This window comes from Colias philodice, chromosome 19 (genome assembly GCF_061535455.1).
Source record: "Colias philodice isolate Cphi_HAF_F1 chromosome 19, ilColPhil1 Martin Lab GWU primary, whole genome shotgun sequence".
NCBI classification, from domain to species: domain Eukaryota; kingdom Metazoa; phylum Arthropoda; class Insecta; order Lepidoptera; family Pieridae; genus Colias; species Colias philodice.
The window spans coordinates 10,008,664-10,025,676 of record NC_143104.1 but is presented as its reverse complement, the minus strand read 5'-3'; the positions used below and the strand labels follow the sequence as shown (position 1 = coordinate 10,025,676).

The 17,013-nt window shown below is 35.0% G+C and overlaps 1 protein-coding gene across 3 annotated transcripts in view; it reads right to left on the bottom strand.

Moving 5' to 3' along the window:
- LOC149480149 (ral GTPase-activating protein subunit beta) overlaps window positions 1-17,013 on the bottom strand; it is a 32,274-nt gene that overhangs the window by 6,194 nt on the left and 9,067 nt on the right. For all 3 annotated transcript variants that reach the window (XM_089707160.1, XM_089707158.1, XM_089707159.1), the window contains 12 exons: window positions 16,896-16,982; window positions 16,373-16,495; window positions 16,087-16,164; window positions 15,533-15,698; window positions 14,499-14,708; window positions 13,077-13,273; window positions 12,193-12,291; window positions 11,493-11,627; window positions 10,755-10,976; window positions 9,929-10,035; window positions 9,372-9,534; window positions 8,517-8,688 (listed from right to left, as the gene is read on the bottom strand). In XM_089707160.1, coding sequence (XP_089563286.1) covers window positions 8,517-8,688; window positions 9,372-9,534; window positions 9,929-10,035; window positions 10,755-10,976; window positions 11,493-11,627; window positions 12,193-12,291; window positions 13,077-13,273; window positions 14,499-14,708; window positions 15,533-15,698; window positions 16,087-16,164; window positions 16,373-16,495; window positions 16,896-16,982 — 1,759 coding nt within the window. The remainder of the gene's footprint in view (window positions 1-8,516; window positions 8,689-9,371; window positions 9,535-9,928; window positions 10,036-10,754; window positions 10,977-11,492; window positions 11,628-12,192; window positions 12,292-13,076; window positions 13,274-14,498; window positions 14,709-15,532; window positions 15,699-16,086; window positions 16,165-16,372; window positions 16,496-16,895; window positions 16,983-17,013) is intronic.

The following is a 17,013-nucleotide window of genomic DNA, read 5'->3' as shown; positions in this document are numbered from 1 at the left end:
GGCGTGTCGTGTTGTGTAACATGTCGCCCCAGCATGTCATAAGAATTACATAATTCTTGCATGTTAACGCACCACATGTTTAAGTGTATTGTATATGAACGTGTGTCTAGTTTGTCGTATGTGTTCGTGAGTGTGCGTTACAACATCCGCATCTACGTGTGTGCATTCGTATTATAGTCGAGCTAATTTAATAGGCAACATTTGACGTCTATCAATTTTATCTTTGAAGAGAGGTAACCTGCTTAAAAACATCGATTAAAGTGAATTAATCGATATGGACTTGAAACATTTGTCAATCGAACTTGTAACACATGTCAATTTTAAAATTCATCAGGCGAATCCCTGTCCCAGTAATATACTTTCTTTCGTAAATTTAAGGAGCAAAATAAGACAAGTATAATACATAATTAAAAAAGCACAACACATTTATTAATTTACTAGCTGTTGCCCGCGACTTCGTCCGCGATTACGTCGTTTTAGGTCATTCGTCGTTTAAAAAAAATACGTGACACTTTATTTTTGAATGTTCTTAATTGTCTCTTATAAAATTTAACTACATTAAAATTGAACACTCTGAAAATCTTAAAATCGGAGAAAATTGAAAATCTGAGGAAAACATGAAGGAATGTGATTTAAATTCTACATTACTTAGTATTTCAAATAATAATCTAAATTAAATGTAGATTAACAGTTTGAGCGCACCGTTATAGAATATGTACCTAAGTATTAAATTACGTTAGTTTACATAGTAACAAAACAAAAACACGATGACTTTCTTTCGCGCTCGGTAACACAAACTAAGCATGTTAATGGTACGTGGCCCGCGTCACTTGACCCCCCGCGAGTTCCCCTCCTTTGCTATGCGAAAATACATTCGTCGCCCTGCTGTAGGAAAAATTGTAATACTGTGGCCTGGGCGTTATACACGCCCAGGGAGTTCCTGAGTGCCGATAGACATTTATAACAATCTTATATTAATATCACCATCTTGAGGAAAAGCTTCTAATGTCGATTTAAAACTGCATACATACGAATTAACCTGATGAAACATGTTCTAAAATTGTGAAATGAGTTCAGTTTTAAATTCGAGAAATATTGATAATTCTTGTATTCGACTATTCGTTGTAGTCGAATACAAAATATATTTAAAGAAACTTAGGTTGGCCTTCAGGCAAAAGGGATCCTATCAAATGGTAAACTTGACCTTGTATCTTAAAAGTAAGCATGAAAGGACCTTCTGATAATTGTTGAGCACCAAAGGATCATTTGAAACGCACTACTATAAGAGCGAATATTGTCTAAGAACTGTTTAGATTGCACGTCATGTTCCTCTAAAAGTAGTGATTTCAAAGGTTCCGGTGTATCTTCAAACGAAAGCCGACTCCTTACTCCACTTTAAAACATTACAAAAATAACATACTACGTTAATATCGCCTATACAGAAGATGATCTGTAATCAATTGTGAGGTTATAAGAAAACCCACTTTTATATTTGTCGGACCCCACCAACGAATTCGTAGATTGATCTTCTATGTTTACCTCTAAGTCATTAAGACTATGCGAAATCTGTCTGCAGTAAGAGGGGCCTCTCGCTATTCGTCCGTTTCCAGAGACCGAATAGTTTCAATTCTTAATCTTTCATTAAACAAACTTAATAATCGTTTTTGTCTCAATTAATTGTAATATTCGCGTCCCTACTCTAGTCATTGCTTATGCTCATGTTCATCTTCAAGAGATCGAATAATATTATGGTGCACCCTATCATTTGTCAAACGGTCTTCATATTGAGTAAAAGTTTCAGATTCTCGAGATAAAATGTGACGGCCGTGATCAGCTGTGAGACGTTATACCCTCTCAGTGAAGGTTTCGGTCTCACGGGATAGTACATGCCGTTCGCGGTCAGCTGTGAGCCGCAATTCTCGTTGTGAAGCGGTTTCAGGTTCTCGGCATAACACGTGTTGTTTTCGGCCTAGAGTATACCTCTAACGATTCTTGAGAACTCTTATTTCTCATTTTCTTAGCTTTGCTCGAATTTCGAGATAAAGATTTTTTAGGTGGCACTGATGCATGAAAATAAAAATTGAGTTAAAACGGACTGAGAGTGTTATAGACAAATATAATCAGAAAGCTTCGAACTCCTAAGCTATCGGAAGTTACACGTGTTATTGTGAGTCAACCATAAAAGATAGACATTTATGATGTCGGGAGATATTTTTTATATAATAAGGAGAACATTTCTTTCTGAATACATGATTTCTGTGTAGCTTTAACCATTAAGGTTGCACACGCGACGAAAGCTTAAAAATGGAGTTACTGCTCTGCTCAGGAATATGAAAAATAATTTACCTAGTAATTGTACCAAGTTTCGTTTAAATCCGTCGAGTAGTTTTTGTTTCTATACCGGTTATACGGACAAAAATTTTACTGTTTGCTTCTTTGGCATCAGTGTCGATCCCTAATCACCCCGTGATAGTTATTTAGGAAATATATTTCATGTACAGATTTAATATACCTAAGTATACATAATATATTTAGATTCCAATTTCCATGTAACGTTAAATTCGACTATACAATAACTAACAGACAACGCAGGTTACTCTCGTTTCCGTAAGTTGAGGCGGCTACATATTCGGTCCTCATAACATCACTTTTAGTGAACGAAACGACAGCGCGGTTTAATTCGATGCCAACACCATCAGAAAAAAGGAAATATTTTTAATTGTGAAAAAATATTATGATTTACACTATTTTAATATAAAATATATGGCTGTGAGTGTGTAAAAATAAATCCAGCTAGTTTCACATCACACTTATGTTTATAATTAGCTATACGACATGAAAATATACATATTAACACTACAGCGCACGCGCCCTTTTATATTACATGGTTGCTCGCGTGCTCTACCATAGTAGAAAACTGTATTCGAAATATTAAAAAAATGGGTGGTCCTAAAATGATAATACTCAGTAATATCAAACTTTTAATTATTGTAACATATAATTATAGAAAAAAATAAAATTTTAATAGCTTATAATTAAAATTAGGATCAAATTATGAGATCATGAAAATAATCAACATTTTTTGTAAGTTTGAGATCAGCTCAAAAAAAAACAACTTCTAATAAGCGATGACCGACTTATTGGCCATCATCCTGACATTCAATACAGACCACAACTTGGTGATCAGGACAAATCCATCTGGTACATCGCTTACACCATTTTTTCGAGCTCGGGAGCACAGGCAAAATTTGCCTACTCTTCCCATTTTTTGAGGATCATGACGTATTGGTACCTCATCTATGTGACCCAAAAGCTATTTAGTTTTATTTTTTAATTAGCGGGGAAGGTTTTCGACTGTCAATCTTCTTGACATGAGGGGTTTCACCAGCTCGTACGAAAGATCGTAAAGAAAATTACGTCTCACAATTATTCTTTCTTGGCCTTTGTTTAGTTGGTGGATTATCAAGGCATTTATGAATCGGATGTTATGAGATCTTGCCCGGGTTGCTGAAAGACATGTTTTACTCCAGCGTGTTCCATTTCGAGATACATAAAGTCATCGTGTATTGTTTTGGACAAGTTCAGAAAGAGGCGTGTCATCTTCAGATGATCCATGAATTTCACTTACAGCTTCCTGCATCTGATTCCTATCTTCCTAGGTTCCATTGGTTGTACCTATATACTTCCCCATCGTCCGAGTCACTTTGGATCACTTCCTCGTCCTCTAATTCTTCGTTCAGCCATCACGCGCGCCTACAATACGGGGTCCATTTTTTCGCTAAAGCAAAGAAATATTAATTATTAAATACATCATTATACACGAAATAGTAATGCAACTGTACATAGTTAAATTTTAAAATTTAAATCATTCAATGTCCATTGATAATAATTTAAAAAACCCAAAAAAGAAAGTTTTACTTACCTTCAGTTTTATTACACCAATACTCGCATGTACTACTATAGTAGAAGCCGAACTTTGACACGTCATAACAGGAACATACGCTTACGTTGCAAATATGCACCATACTAATCCGTTTGGCAATTTTGTCGACTTAGCTTATCTGGGAGCTGGGGGGGTTAGGTGTAAGAATGAATGGATGGCGATAAAATAAGTAAGTGCGTTCTACTATAGTAGAACGCGCGTGCACTGTAGTGTTAATTACCAAGCAAAAATCATACAGGTAAATACTGAACAAAAGTATTAACAGTCAAAGTTTATTTTTACTAACATTTAACAACACCCATGTAAATGATGAAGAAATGATAATTATCAACGAACTAACCTTTTCTATAATACTTAACACAGCACATTTTTTAAATTATCTTGCTCAACTCTGCTCAAAAATTTGAGGGTTTTGTTGGAACTGTAATGTGTCAAAACTATGATATATCTAAACTACGATACAACTTGCATGCGGAAATGCTCATTACAATCAGTGAATTTAAAGAATAACTAACAACAACTATTCAATTTTATTGAGCTTATGAATATCTTTTGCCTGGAAGAGATCACCGCCGCCTAATAAATATACTGTGTTTTCTTATAAAATCGTAACATAATTTCTTTTATCTACTAAATTTTAATAAATAAGTTCTTTTTGTTATTTTTATCTAAAAATGATCTTGAGCTTATATTAGGCAAAAGTATACATTAACTTTTTATAATTTCAGGACCGCACCTTAAATGGGGTGCTCGGAAAATATGCCTACGGATTATTAATAGAGAAATGATACCTACGTAACAAAGTTATGTTGGTTCCATTTTATTTATAAAATATAATGAAAATGGGCAAATATAAAACATATTATGTAAAATGATTAAAAATAAATAAATGAAGCAACTACGATTCAAAGAAAACATCTTTTTCAGTGTGAAAATGCTCTAAGCAATCCTGGATGATGAGTAGGTATAATATCATGTACTCTCATCCCAGTACGGTCGGTACCTCGATAGCCATAACGATAAATATTATAATCAGATAACAGCAAAGTCAGAATAAAAATCATAACTTGTACAGTTGTGAGTGCAAAATTTATCTTTCATTTGGCAATAACATTTTTTTCGGTACTAAAACGTAGTAGTTTGATATGTGGTTGGCTGCCCCTCCTCTCCTTCCTGAAAAATATCCTCCAAAATTACCCGAGATACTTCCAATGATTGAACCATACGTTGGACATTAACTTCAGTCAAAAATTGACGAAGCGGATGATTACTAATTTCCACTTAATCCTTGCTGCCACTATCTTCATCATCAAATCATCAATTTTCAAGTGTTGTTGTAAAATTGTCAGCAGAAATAGTCTTCCAAAGGCGATATAATTTTATGAACATTGAATCTGTAAATAAAAAATCAAACGTTAATAATTGTAAATCAATAAAAAAAGCTACTTACATATAAAATTTTATCAACAAACTACTGTTCCCAACGCACCTCAAAATCTTGTAAAAGTCAAAAAGAATTCATCATTTTATTATTTCATTCTAAAAGTGTAATATAAAACCATTATAAAACCAATAAAAAACATGAATTGCTATCATTATAAAAATAAATACCTATAAAAGTAACAACTTACCTTTTGTGGGAACGCATGGTGAAAATTCACAAAACACGAAGATTGAATTTGATATTTTTGGTTTTATGACATTTATTTTAATTTTATTTATTTATTTATTCAAATGCTTTATAAATATAAATTTATAAATAATAAATTTATAAAGAATAGAAACATTCGATCACGAAATTATGTGGGTTCGAGTCCCGCCTCGTGATCGAATTTTTTCTATTCTTTATAAATTTATAAAACACGAAGATTAAAAATGTAACCAATGAACACAATCAATATTAGATTAATTGTAATGGTGTCTAGTTTGACTTAAAATAATAAACATCTACCCTCACTTTTAAAAATGTAGTATATTCACACGAAATATAAGCGCACCTTATAGGGAAGGGAAGATATGGGTTAAAGAGTTAAATAAATAACATGATTATATTTAAATTATTAATTTTCAACAGTTGTTCAGTAGTGATAACATGTAAATTGATTTGATTTTTACGAAATCTCATAGATGGCGCTGTTTCAAATTTGTCTTTATACTACTAAATTCATTAAACTGTTTCTCTGCCCAAATTACGTAAATGACATAGTTTTTATTTTGTAAAGCTAGATAATAGCATGGCTTACTCGAAACCAACATTTAAACATGAGTCTTTAGATTGTACGCTGTCGTAGTACACGGAATATGTAAGAAAAATAAAGGTTCACAGCTCCTCCCGCGAAGGTGATATCATGATAATATGTTTAAACTATCCTCACCCGACCTCTTAGGAATATTCATGCAAAATTTGAAGTAAATCTATGCAGTACTTTCTGAGATTAGCCCGGAAATACATACAGACAAACAGACAAACAGACAAACCGACAAACAGACAAAAATTCTAAAAACTATATTTTTGGCTTCTATATCGATTATAGATCATGGATCAAGTATTCTTTTAAAAAAATATTCAATGTACAGTTTTGACTTTCCTACGATTTTATTATATGTATAGATTTATTCAAATGCTTTATAAATATAAATTTATAAATAATAAATTTATAAAGAATAGAAACATTCGATCACGAAATTATGTGGGTTCGAGTCCCGCCTCGTGATCGAATTTTTTCTATTCTTTATAAATTTATAAAACACGAAGATTAAAAATGTAACCAATGAACACAATCAATATTAGATTAATTGTAATGGTGTCTAGTTTGACTTAAAATAATAAACATCTACCCTCACTTTTAAAAATGTAGTATATTCACACGAAATATAAGCGCACCTTATAGGGAAGGGAAGATATGGGTTAAAGAGTTAAATAAATAACATGATTATATTTAAATTATTAATTTTCAACAGTTGTTCAGTAGTGATAACATGTAAATTGATTTGATTTTTACGAAATCTCATAGATGGCGCTGTTTCAAATTTGTCTTTATACTACTAAATTCATTAAACTGTTTCTCTGCCCAAATTACGTAAATGACATAGTTTTTATTTTGTAAAGCTAGATAATAGCATGGCTTACTCGAAACCAACATTTAAACATGAGTCTTTAGATTGTACGCTGTCGTAGTACACGGAATATGTAAGAAAAATAAAGGTTCACAGCTCCTCCCGCGAAGGTGATATCATGATAATATGTTTAAACTATCCTCACCCGACCTCTTAGGAATATTCATGCAAAATTTGAAGTAAATCTATGCAGTACTTTCTGAGATTAGCCCGGAAATACATACAGACAAACAGACAAACAGACAAACCGACAAACAGACAAAAATTCTAAAAACTATATTTTTGGCTTCTATATCGATTATAGATCATGGATCAAGTATTCTTTTAAAAAAATATTCAATGTACAGTTTTGACTTTCCTACGATTTTATTATATGTATAGATGATGATTTTTATTCATAAGTAATCAATGCATTCGATTCTAGAGGTCAGATTTCGATTTTTAGAGTAACGTCTCTGGTATTTAAAAAGAAAATAGGTTTATTGACACAAAATTGTAGCGACGTCAGGTCTTTAAATCAGAAATTGTTTATTATGTTTACAATAGTTTATCAGTAAAATCAAATTTTATTTATTTTTTAATAGATAGAGTGATTCAAGAGGAAGGTTTATATGTATAATAACATCCATTAAATAGTGGAGAAGTACTGTTATTTTTGAGGTTTCTAATGTGATGTCGTAAAAAATTACATTTTTTCCGTTACATTGCAAACGCAGGCTGAACCCTACGAGTTTTATCAAAATAATGTACTAAGTATTATACATATTGAAAAGGTCTACAGAAAAGTCCGCGATGGTATATGTCTATCTCTTATGGATAACCCACAATAACTTTTTTTGACATTTACTTTTTACGACAAATAATGGCTAATTTTCGATGCGATTTTAACCAATACAGCATTAATCCTTAACCAATTAAATACCTTGAATACATTGTTCATTTAATATAGATCTATATGGCCCTTTACACTAAGCTTTACACCGTAGGATTTAAGTGAATATTTTCGAAGATATTACAGATTTAAAAATTGCGGGATGTAGCGTTTGCGGCGGTACCGGCGCGGCCGGCCGCCCGGCTATCTATTTTATACCCGTGCGAAGCCGGAGCGGGCCGCTATGTTTTTATATACAACGTTCACAGTTTTTCTATAGTGTATTTAGTATCAGCATTGCACCCGTGCGAAGCCGGGGCGGGTCGCTAGTATCTAATACACTGGAGATTTCAGTATGAATATTAACTTGTAACAAGAAAATATGACCTTGAATGACGCCTGTATGTTTTTTTATCCCTTTCACACCCACTTGCCAAGTTAGGTGTGAAAGGGGTAATATTTTCTTGTTACAAGTTAATATTCATACTGAAATCTCCAGTGTATTAGATATAAGCTTCTTGCCTATGAAAATGGCTCTACTACAATGTCTCGTATGTGTCCGTGTGTATGTGTGTATGCACTCACACAGCGCAGGGCGGGGCGGGCGGCAGCGGCAGGCAGGCGGCGGGCGCGCGGGGCGGCGGCTCCAGCATGGGCACGGGGCGCGCGCAGGCCCCGCCGGCCCGCCCCGCGCAGCGAGCGGCGCCGCGCCGGCACAGCGACCACGCGTAGCGGCCCCACCCGCTGCGCACCAGCACTGGGGTATCCGATATACTCGATTTATAGGTTAAATGGGTTCATTTACTTAAGAAATTGATAACTGTTCGAAAACTTCATTGAACATACACACTATACAGGGTGTCCCACTATTGGTATACTAAGCGCGAAGGGACTTGTAGTTTTGCATACACTGATCACGTAAAAAATACTTAAACAACAAAATTACGAAAAAAATTTTTGCTAAATTTTTCCTGAAAATCCATGTTTTATTCTCTAGCTTCGCGCAGCCGGCATATACCGCTTTTGTAATGTGAGCATTTTGTCTATGAAAACATAATCTTAAACGATAGCTCACGTGCGGGTGGAAAAGTTAGGCGGGTTGCTTGTTATGAGTATACGCATAGAGTTTTAAGAATTCATCTATTTGAAAAAAAATATGCGTCTGGAATTTCCAAGTATTTTTTACGTACTCAGCGTATGCAAAACTATAACCTCCTTTGAGCTTAGTATACTAACAGTAGGACAACCTGTATAATTGGTTAAGTGTGTTAAACGATTTTTTTAAGTAATTGCTACTTAAAAAATCGTAAGTGGTCGAAATTCCGTGGAAACGTTCCTTTTCACCATAATTTAAACAAGTGCCATATTTTCGAAAGAACGAAAAAAAGATTAAACGGACAAAAATTCATTTGCTTTTTGTATTCTAAAGCTTTTACTTACCAATAATAGTAGGCTGCGGCTCTTGGCTATTAGCCAGTGGCTCTTCAAGCAGAGACAGTATTGTACTACCATCTGCGACGAAATGTCGCAATTTGCCGTGGCCCAGAGCAGCAAGCCAACGCTCGTCTAGCCTACACCAAGTACCCATACCGGATGTGCCGGTCTATGGGAGAAAAATATAATAATAATAAATAAATAATAAAATAAAATCTTTATTTACCAAAAAAATTTAAACATTTCATCATTACAGGAGACCCGAACTAGGCTGTTGCCTGTATCTTGGGTATATTCTATGTTTATTGATAGCAATAATGTACGTACAACAATTTTATAATGAATAGTTTATTTCCATTGTTTAAACAACTTCAAAATGGTTTCATAATTTGAAAGATTGTTGGTTTTGTGTAAATTAGAATAAAAATCTGTATGTCAAAAGATGAATTGATGTATAATAATTATTGGTAACAATACTTTGGAATATCTTTTAGGAATAAAAGACCTGCGATGGAAGGTAAGTTAACAAGGTTAAGGTCAAACTACGTCTACAATCTACATACCTGTTCGAGAATCAACATAAGTAGAGCTTCGGCAGCGTCTCGTACTCTCATGGACACAGGCTTTAATTCTTTTTCATCTTTCATTTTTGTGGGCTCTCCTGGTTTACCTACACATAATAAAAAAATATTAAGAATATAAATTAGTTACGACAGAGCACCTAATTTGGATCATTTGCTTTTTTTATGTATGCGCTTAAATCTCAAGTTTGCTAATGCTTTGTCAGGAGCGGGATGGTATGAAAGATAAATTATGAAAAAAAAAATCAGATAACTTAACGGCTATTTAACTTTTCTCTTGACAGTTCGCGCGAAGATTATGGTTTTTTTGTCGGATACTAACAACAAAGAGCATACATTATAATCAAAACCATGTTAATTTGTTAATAACACACTAACCCTGACTCTTCGACCCGGAGATGCCCAGTTCTACCACTTCCATTAACGCAGCTAGGCAGTCTGGATCAGCCAGTAAAGGCTCACATAACCAGGCAGCAAGGCAAGCATATACAGCCACTACACACGAATGCAAGACCAGGATATATACTTACCCTGACTCTTCGACCCGGAGATACCCAGTTCCACGACTTCCATTAGAGCAGCTAGGCAATCTGGATCAGCCAGTAATGGTTCACATAGCCACGCAGCAAGGCAAGCATATGCGGCCACTACACACGAGTGCAGACCAGGATATATACTTACCCTGACTCTTCGACCCGGAAATGCCCAGTTCTACCACCTCCATTAACGCAGCTAGGCAGTCTGGATCAGCCAATAATGGTTCGCATAACCAGGCAGCAAGGCATGCATATGCAGCCAATATACTTACCCTGACTCTTCGACCCGGAAATGCCCAGTTCCACGACCTCCATTAGCGCAGCTAGACAATCTGGATCAGCCAGTAAAGGCTCACATAACCACGCTGCAAGGCAAGCATATGCGGCCACTACACACGAGTGCAGGTCTCGCGAGTGCGCTTGCGGCGGGCGCCCGCACTGCACTGAGATGTAGTCGCAGATCCAACGCACTGCGCGTTTGCGTTCTAACGCGTCTGCGGGATATAAAGTTGTTCTAAATAAACTGCGATTATAAACTCCCACGTTTTACTGAGATGTCAGTCCAGGGCAGCTTTATCGCGTTTAGAGTATAATTGGTTGGATAGGTATTTAAGGATAGACAGATATGATTTGGTCTATTTATTAATTAATAGAAAAGTTCGTACATATAGCTGTTGTAATATTTTATTGCTATTTATGGTATTATTAGTGTTGACATTTTCATGTGTCCCGGTTACATATTATTCAGGGAAAAGAACAAAACATAATTTTTGATGCAGAAGAATTTTTTTGTCATACCTTCTACAACAATAATAAAATATTTCGTTACTTTCATAAAGCTTAATATTTATTTTAAGCTTACCTATTATTATTTCTGTTCAGCATGCAAGAAAAACAATAGATATTTAAACTATCGTTCAATAGTTTTAAAACAAATAAATCAATGTCAATACAGTTAATAGAGCTAATGTAAACAATAAACAGTATTCGTGGTAACAATTAGTACTCACCAGGTTTACAAGAGTGTAATTTCGCAAGGCCAGAGAGAAGTTCCAACGCAGCGAGAGATACTTGCAAATCTCCTTTCCAAGATGATATAAGTCGGTGACAAACCAGGTAAGTTGCACGTACTACTAATGCTGCACCTAAAGTATGCGGTCGATGGAAATATTGAATTTTATTCATTTACAACTTGGGGTTACACTAGGGTACATATAAGGCCCTCTGCTATTTCTAACTTGTTGAAATGGAAAACACCGAATTTCATAACAATATCTTAACTAAGCGAATAATTCAATTGTTTGCAGTTATAAACGTATAAATACAGACATGCGTTACATAAATTATTTACACAACAACACAACGTTTATATGTACGAATACATGCTAAATAAATAGTTTACACTTTAAATATAGACATGATTAAACACAAAAAGTACGTGTAACTTGCAAAAGGAATGGATACATGACATGCATAAATGAAACAAAATAGCAAGCTACAAAAAAATAAACAATAATAAGCGAATCATACGACTGATGTAGTAAACTACATTACATTTGACAAAATAACGTGCTATTAACAACAACGACGTTAATTCAGAGGATCTTGTCATTTTTACGGTAATGCAAGGCAAATGTTAAGGAGTTATTAGAATTCTAGGTTTTATTTTGTCAAATGTCAGTATGGGAAGCAACAGAAAGGTAAAATTACCGAAAACAGGCGATGATGGATCTAGCTCCCTAACATCAGCCGCGAAGTCGTCCTGAACGCTCTCGGCGCTCGCCGGCCCGCTGCTGCTGTCTGACCGGGCTATAACACCCCCCATTTTAATACCCCTCTTTAATAATTACCCCCCTTCTTTTTAAATTTCCCCCCATTTTAATACTTTATATCCCACTTATTTAAAATTGGATACAATTCCAATAACTAGCCAATACTAGTAACTTGGTAGGAGTGATTTCTGGTCCATTATGATCGGACAGTATATAAGGTTAGTCGAAATGATTATTTATGTCCTAATACTGAAATTAGTGTATGTAATAGTTATATCTTTGCAGTGAATGTTTAAGCAGAGCAACTCAAAAAATTCGGCGTGTATTGTGTTTTTTGTAAAAAAAATGTGTAGAGTTTGATGCAGTGATATGAAGCCATTTTTAAATTGCCAATTGAGAAAAAAAAATAAAAATTTTGTACAATGCCAAAATCAAAATATGTATATTTTATCGTTTATTTCATCTACCACAATGTTTGCAGTGGTATGTTTTCACTTACCAAACCTAAAAACCTAAATAGGAGGACTTTATTACACAAGAGCTTATAGAATGGTATACAATCGTACCTATAAAATTATTAACAATTCAGCTTTTACGAGAAACTAGATCAGCACGATTTAATAACGACTTCTGTTTGACTATACAATTTTCCATTTGAAATTTTTATCGTCAAACAGAAGTCATTATTGGATCTTAATTACTAGGTATATTACTAATTATTCTAGCGAAAAATACTCGATATGACCTGATTTTCCAAAAATTCCCGTAAATCCCAATTTTTATTTCCGTTAAGATTGAAACTCTCCCCCTCCCCCCACTCACCCTTATACTCATTACTATGAGCTCTGGAAGCCGGCCCACTGAAGGCAGCACTGGACGCATGCGCATTGTGTCTCACACACAGATATAGCGCACTTAGTAGAGGCACAGCAAGTGCGTCCACAGTTTCAACTTGTACAGCGGAAACGCATATGAGGGATAGCTTGCCGCGTGCGTACTCGCCGAGTGTCATGCCCGCACTGAAGTGGTGAAAAATAATGGTAATAAGGTATGTATATTATGTTCTATATTTTACTAGCGACCCGCCCCGGCTTCGCACGGGTGCAATGCTGATACTAAATACACTACAGAATAAATGATAGTTAAAAAAAACTAAAAAACACGCTTAATCAAATTAGTGTATTGTCATCGGTCCTCAATAAATCTACAAAGTTTGCACGAAATCTGGTCGTTTAAAGTGGGTCAAAATCGCGCCCAAAGAAGTCGGTTACAAACAAACATACAAACATACAGGTGAAGCTAATAAAAAGCGTGTAAATAAAAAGCGTGTAAAAAATAGATAGCCGGGCGGCCGGCCGGTACCGCCGCAAACGCTACGTCCCGCAATTTTTAAATCTGTAATATCTTCGAAAATATTCACTTAAATCATACGGTGTAAAGGGCCATATAGATCTATATTAAATGAACAATGTATTCAAGGTATTTAATTGGTTAAGGATTAATGCTGTATTGGTTAAAATCGTTTCAAAAATTAGCCATTATTTGTCGTAAAAAGTAAATGACAAAAAAAAGTTATTGTGGGTTATCCATAAGAGATAGACATATACCATCGCGGACTTTTCTGTAGACCTTTTCAATGTGTATAATACTTAGTACATTATTTTGATAAAACTCGGAGGATTCAGCCTGCGTTTGCAATGTAAGCGAAAAAAATGTAATTTTTTACGACATCACATTAGAAACCTCAAAAATAACAGTACTTCTACACTATTTAATGGATGTTATTATACATATAAACCTTCCTCTTGAATCACTCTATCTACTAAAAAAAACCGCATCAAAATCCGTTGCGTAGTTTCAAAGATTTAAGCGTACAAAGGGACATAGGGACATAGGGACAGGGAAAGCGACTTTGTTTTATACTATGTAGTGATTTACAACAGATAATAATAGATAGAAATATAAATACATATACTACTAACAAAACAAAACTCGAATGGAAATAACAAATACACTAATTAAAACTAATTACTGCAAAAACCGTGTCAATAGAAAGAAAGAAAGAAAAACAAATTATTAATAATTTAACCAATACAAATCCGATATTATTTTATATTATTGCTTATGGCTAATGTTTGAAATATCATGAAGAGTGAAATTCAAATTGATAAATTAAAGCAACGCAATAATACAAAAGACTTTTTGCATGTTACATACTTCATAACGAGAAATTACAATACTTACTACTCATTACATCCAGGGAACTCTGGTACTGGTAAGCCTCTATAATGATAAGGGAAAGCGACCAAAGACAACAGAAGACTAATGGCGGCTTTGCGAAGTTCCCGCTTGTCTATGGACCCGCATTCTAACTTCGGTTCCCGTTCTGATAGGATGCGGTCTAGTGCTGTGATGAAATCAGGCACTAATACTAGCACGCCGTCGAGATCTAATCTGTAAGGAATTAAAACAATATAAATAAATATGTGCTAAAACACACCCCGGACACTCCATACAAAATTATCGTTTTGACAGTCACACTGTAGAGACTGCAAATGTGTGTGTTAACGCTTTATGGTTGGCACATTTGTGACTAGCGTAAAAAAAAATTCGCGTTTTTCTGATGAAATACATCCGTAAACAGCACAATATCTAGCCATTTTCTACGAAAAACGATAATCATAAATCCAAAATAATAAAATTACTTTAAGTCAATTTGATTAATGTTGCCAATCTTCGTTGCGTTTCGTCTAAGACGTCGTTGGTATGGTCCTTGCGGGAAATGGGTACCATAATATGGCTGATCGTGCGGGGTGAGGTAAGTGTTTAATTTTGGCGGGAGGCGGAGAGTGTCCGTTCTGTAGCGATTAGCTACTATTATGTATTCTGTGGCTAAAATTATAAATACGAACGTGTGTAAAGAACGGAGAAAAGAACATTCTTCATGATTGAATTCATGGGCATAATCACTACCTTCTGGCATGTTTAAAACGAATTAATAAATAAGAAAATTGTATTTCACTGTGAAACGTGAGTGACACACAATTGTCAATTTATTTTGACACAATTGTCAAGTTGTCAATTGTTTTAAGTGTTTGTTAAAACTGGAGTATAAATTATAATCTTCGTCAAAAAGAATTGAGCTTTATTTAATCTCTATGAGAGATAGCGCCACGTACTAACGCGCCAAGTAAAGGAGGGATATCAGCTCTATCTTCCCTAATTTTCCTATAATCAAAGGAGGAAAATCTCTATCCCACCAATTTTCCCATAATCACCTAAATATATCAGCCGAGTCCAACACAACCGCGGCCGCTGTGGCCGGGTCTCTCAGACCCCGCTGTAGGGCGGCATATGTGCGCGCCAAGTATGGGGCGAGCACTTCTTCGCGGCATTGCTTCGAGCATATCACGCGGCATAATGTACCCAGGGCTACTGCACGACCTGAAAAAATTGGTTGTCTGTAAAATCGGTTTACTGACGATAGTTGAACGTGACAACGTCCGATTGTGCTTCTTTGTCGCTCATTCCGCGCTCTCGCTTGCACTTCAAGCCACATAGGGAACGCCTCAGAGCGAGGTAACGCCGCATGAGTCATGTTTTTTCGTGCGTGCAGCTGGCTCTATCGAATTATAAGACGTTGTCACGTCAAAAGTATTGTAGGAAATAATTTATTTTTCTACTTATTTTGTGGAAATTTTAGGCAAGAGGAATCATCAAAATTCGGAAATTTTGATAGAAATAATTAAATTTCCCAAATTTTAGCAAAAAAAGAATCACCAAAATCCGTTTACAAATGGTGAAGTTATTTGGGATTGTTTCAAATACATACCTGGCTGATAACTTAGCATATTTAGTTTTTGCGTAGCATCTGAAAGCGATGGAGGAGGCGGTGTACCTTCCACTCTTTCTGTAAAAAGATTCATTTAATAATAAAAATAATTTCAACCTTTAAGCAGAAAAAATATTTATTAAACAAACTAGAACTGTAGTAATGAAGACATAACACATCTACAAACAAACTAATAAAATGTTAACAGAAAACATATTTTTATTTCAGTATTTTGATATCATCAAAAAATGATATAATTATTATACCCATAAAACAAATTACTAACGTTGCGTGTTAGTGGGCGTGGTCCCAATTAAGGCGGCTTCGAACAGCCATTCACCGAACAGATGCAGTATTGAGTTCACTTTCGGGCGTAGCGGTGTGAGTGGCGGCTTTTCTGTTTCACCCACTACAATAGAAATAATATTAATTTTTTAATTATTTTAGATAAACAACACATTTTTTTAATATAACATTCTACTATACTATCTGCAATTAAAAAAAATCGTAGGTGCATAATCATGATTGACTTTTTAATAATAATTGAAGTTAAACTTTTTTAGACGCGTTGAGAGTAAAATTTCAAGTTTGCGTCATGGCAATACCGTCACGTTGTGGTATAAGGCGACGATTTTGGTATCTTTGAATATTTCCAAAGAAGTTCCACTTCTGACACGAGTGCTTCGCACACACCCCCTTTTTTAATTTGTAGGAGCCAAATATTGATTGGTTTTTAATTTTTTGAAGTACATGCACTTATATTTTAAATTCCAAAATAAATAAATGTTTGAAATTGCAAAAATACTTACCTTGCGAAGAAATAGAATTAGGCGGTGTGGTAGGAACCACACTAGATGGTCGACTGCTCAATCCTATAAGCGACGTGCGAGGAGTACCTGGGCATAAGTAGTGTATGTAGATTCATTC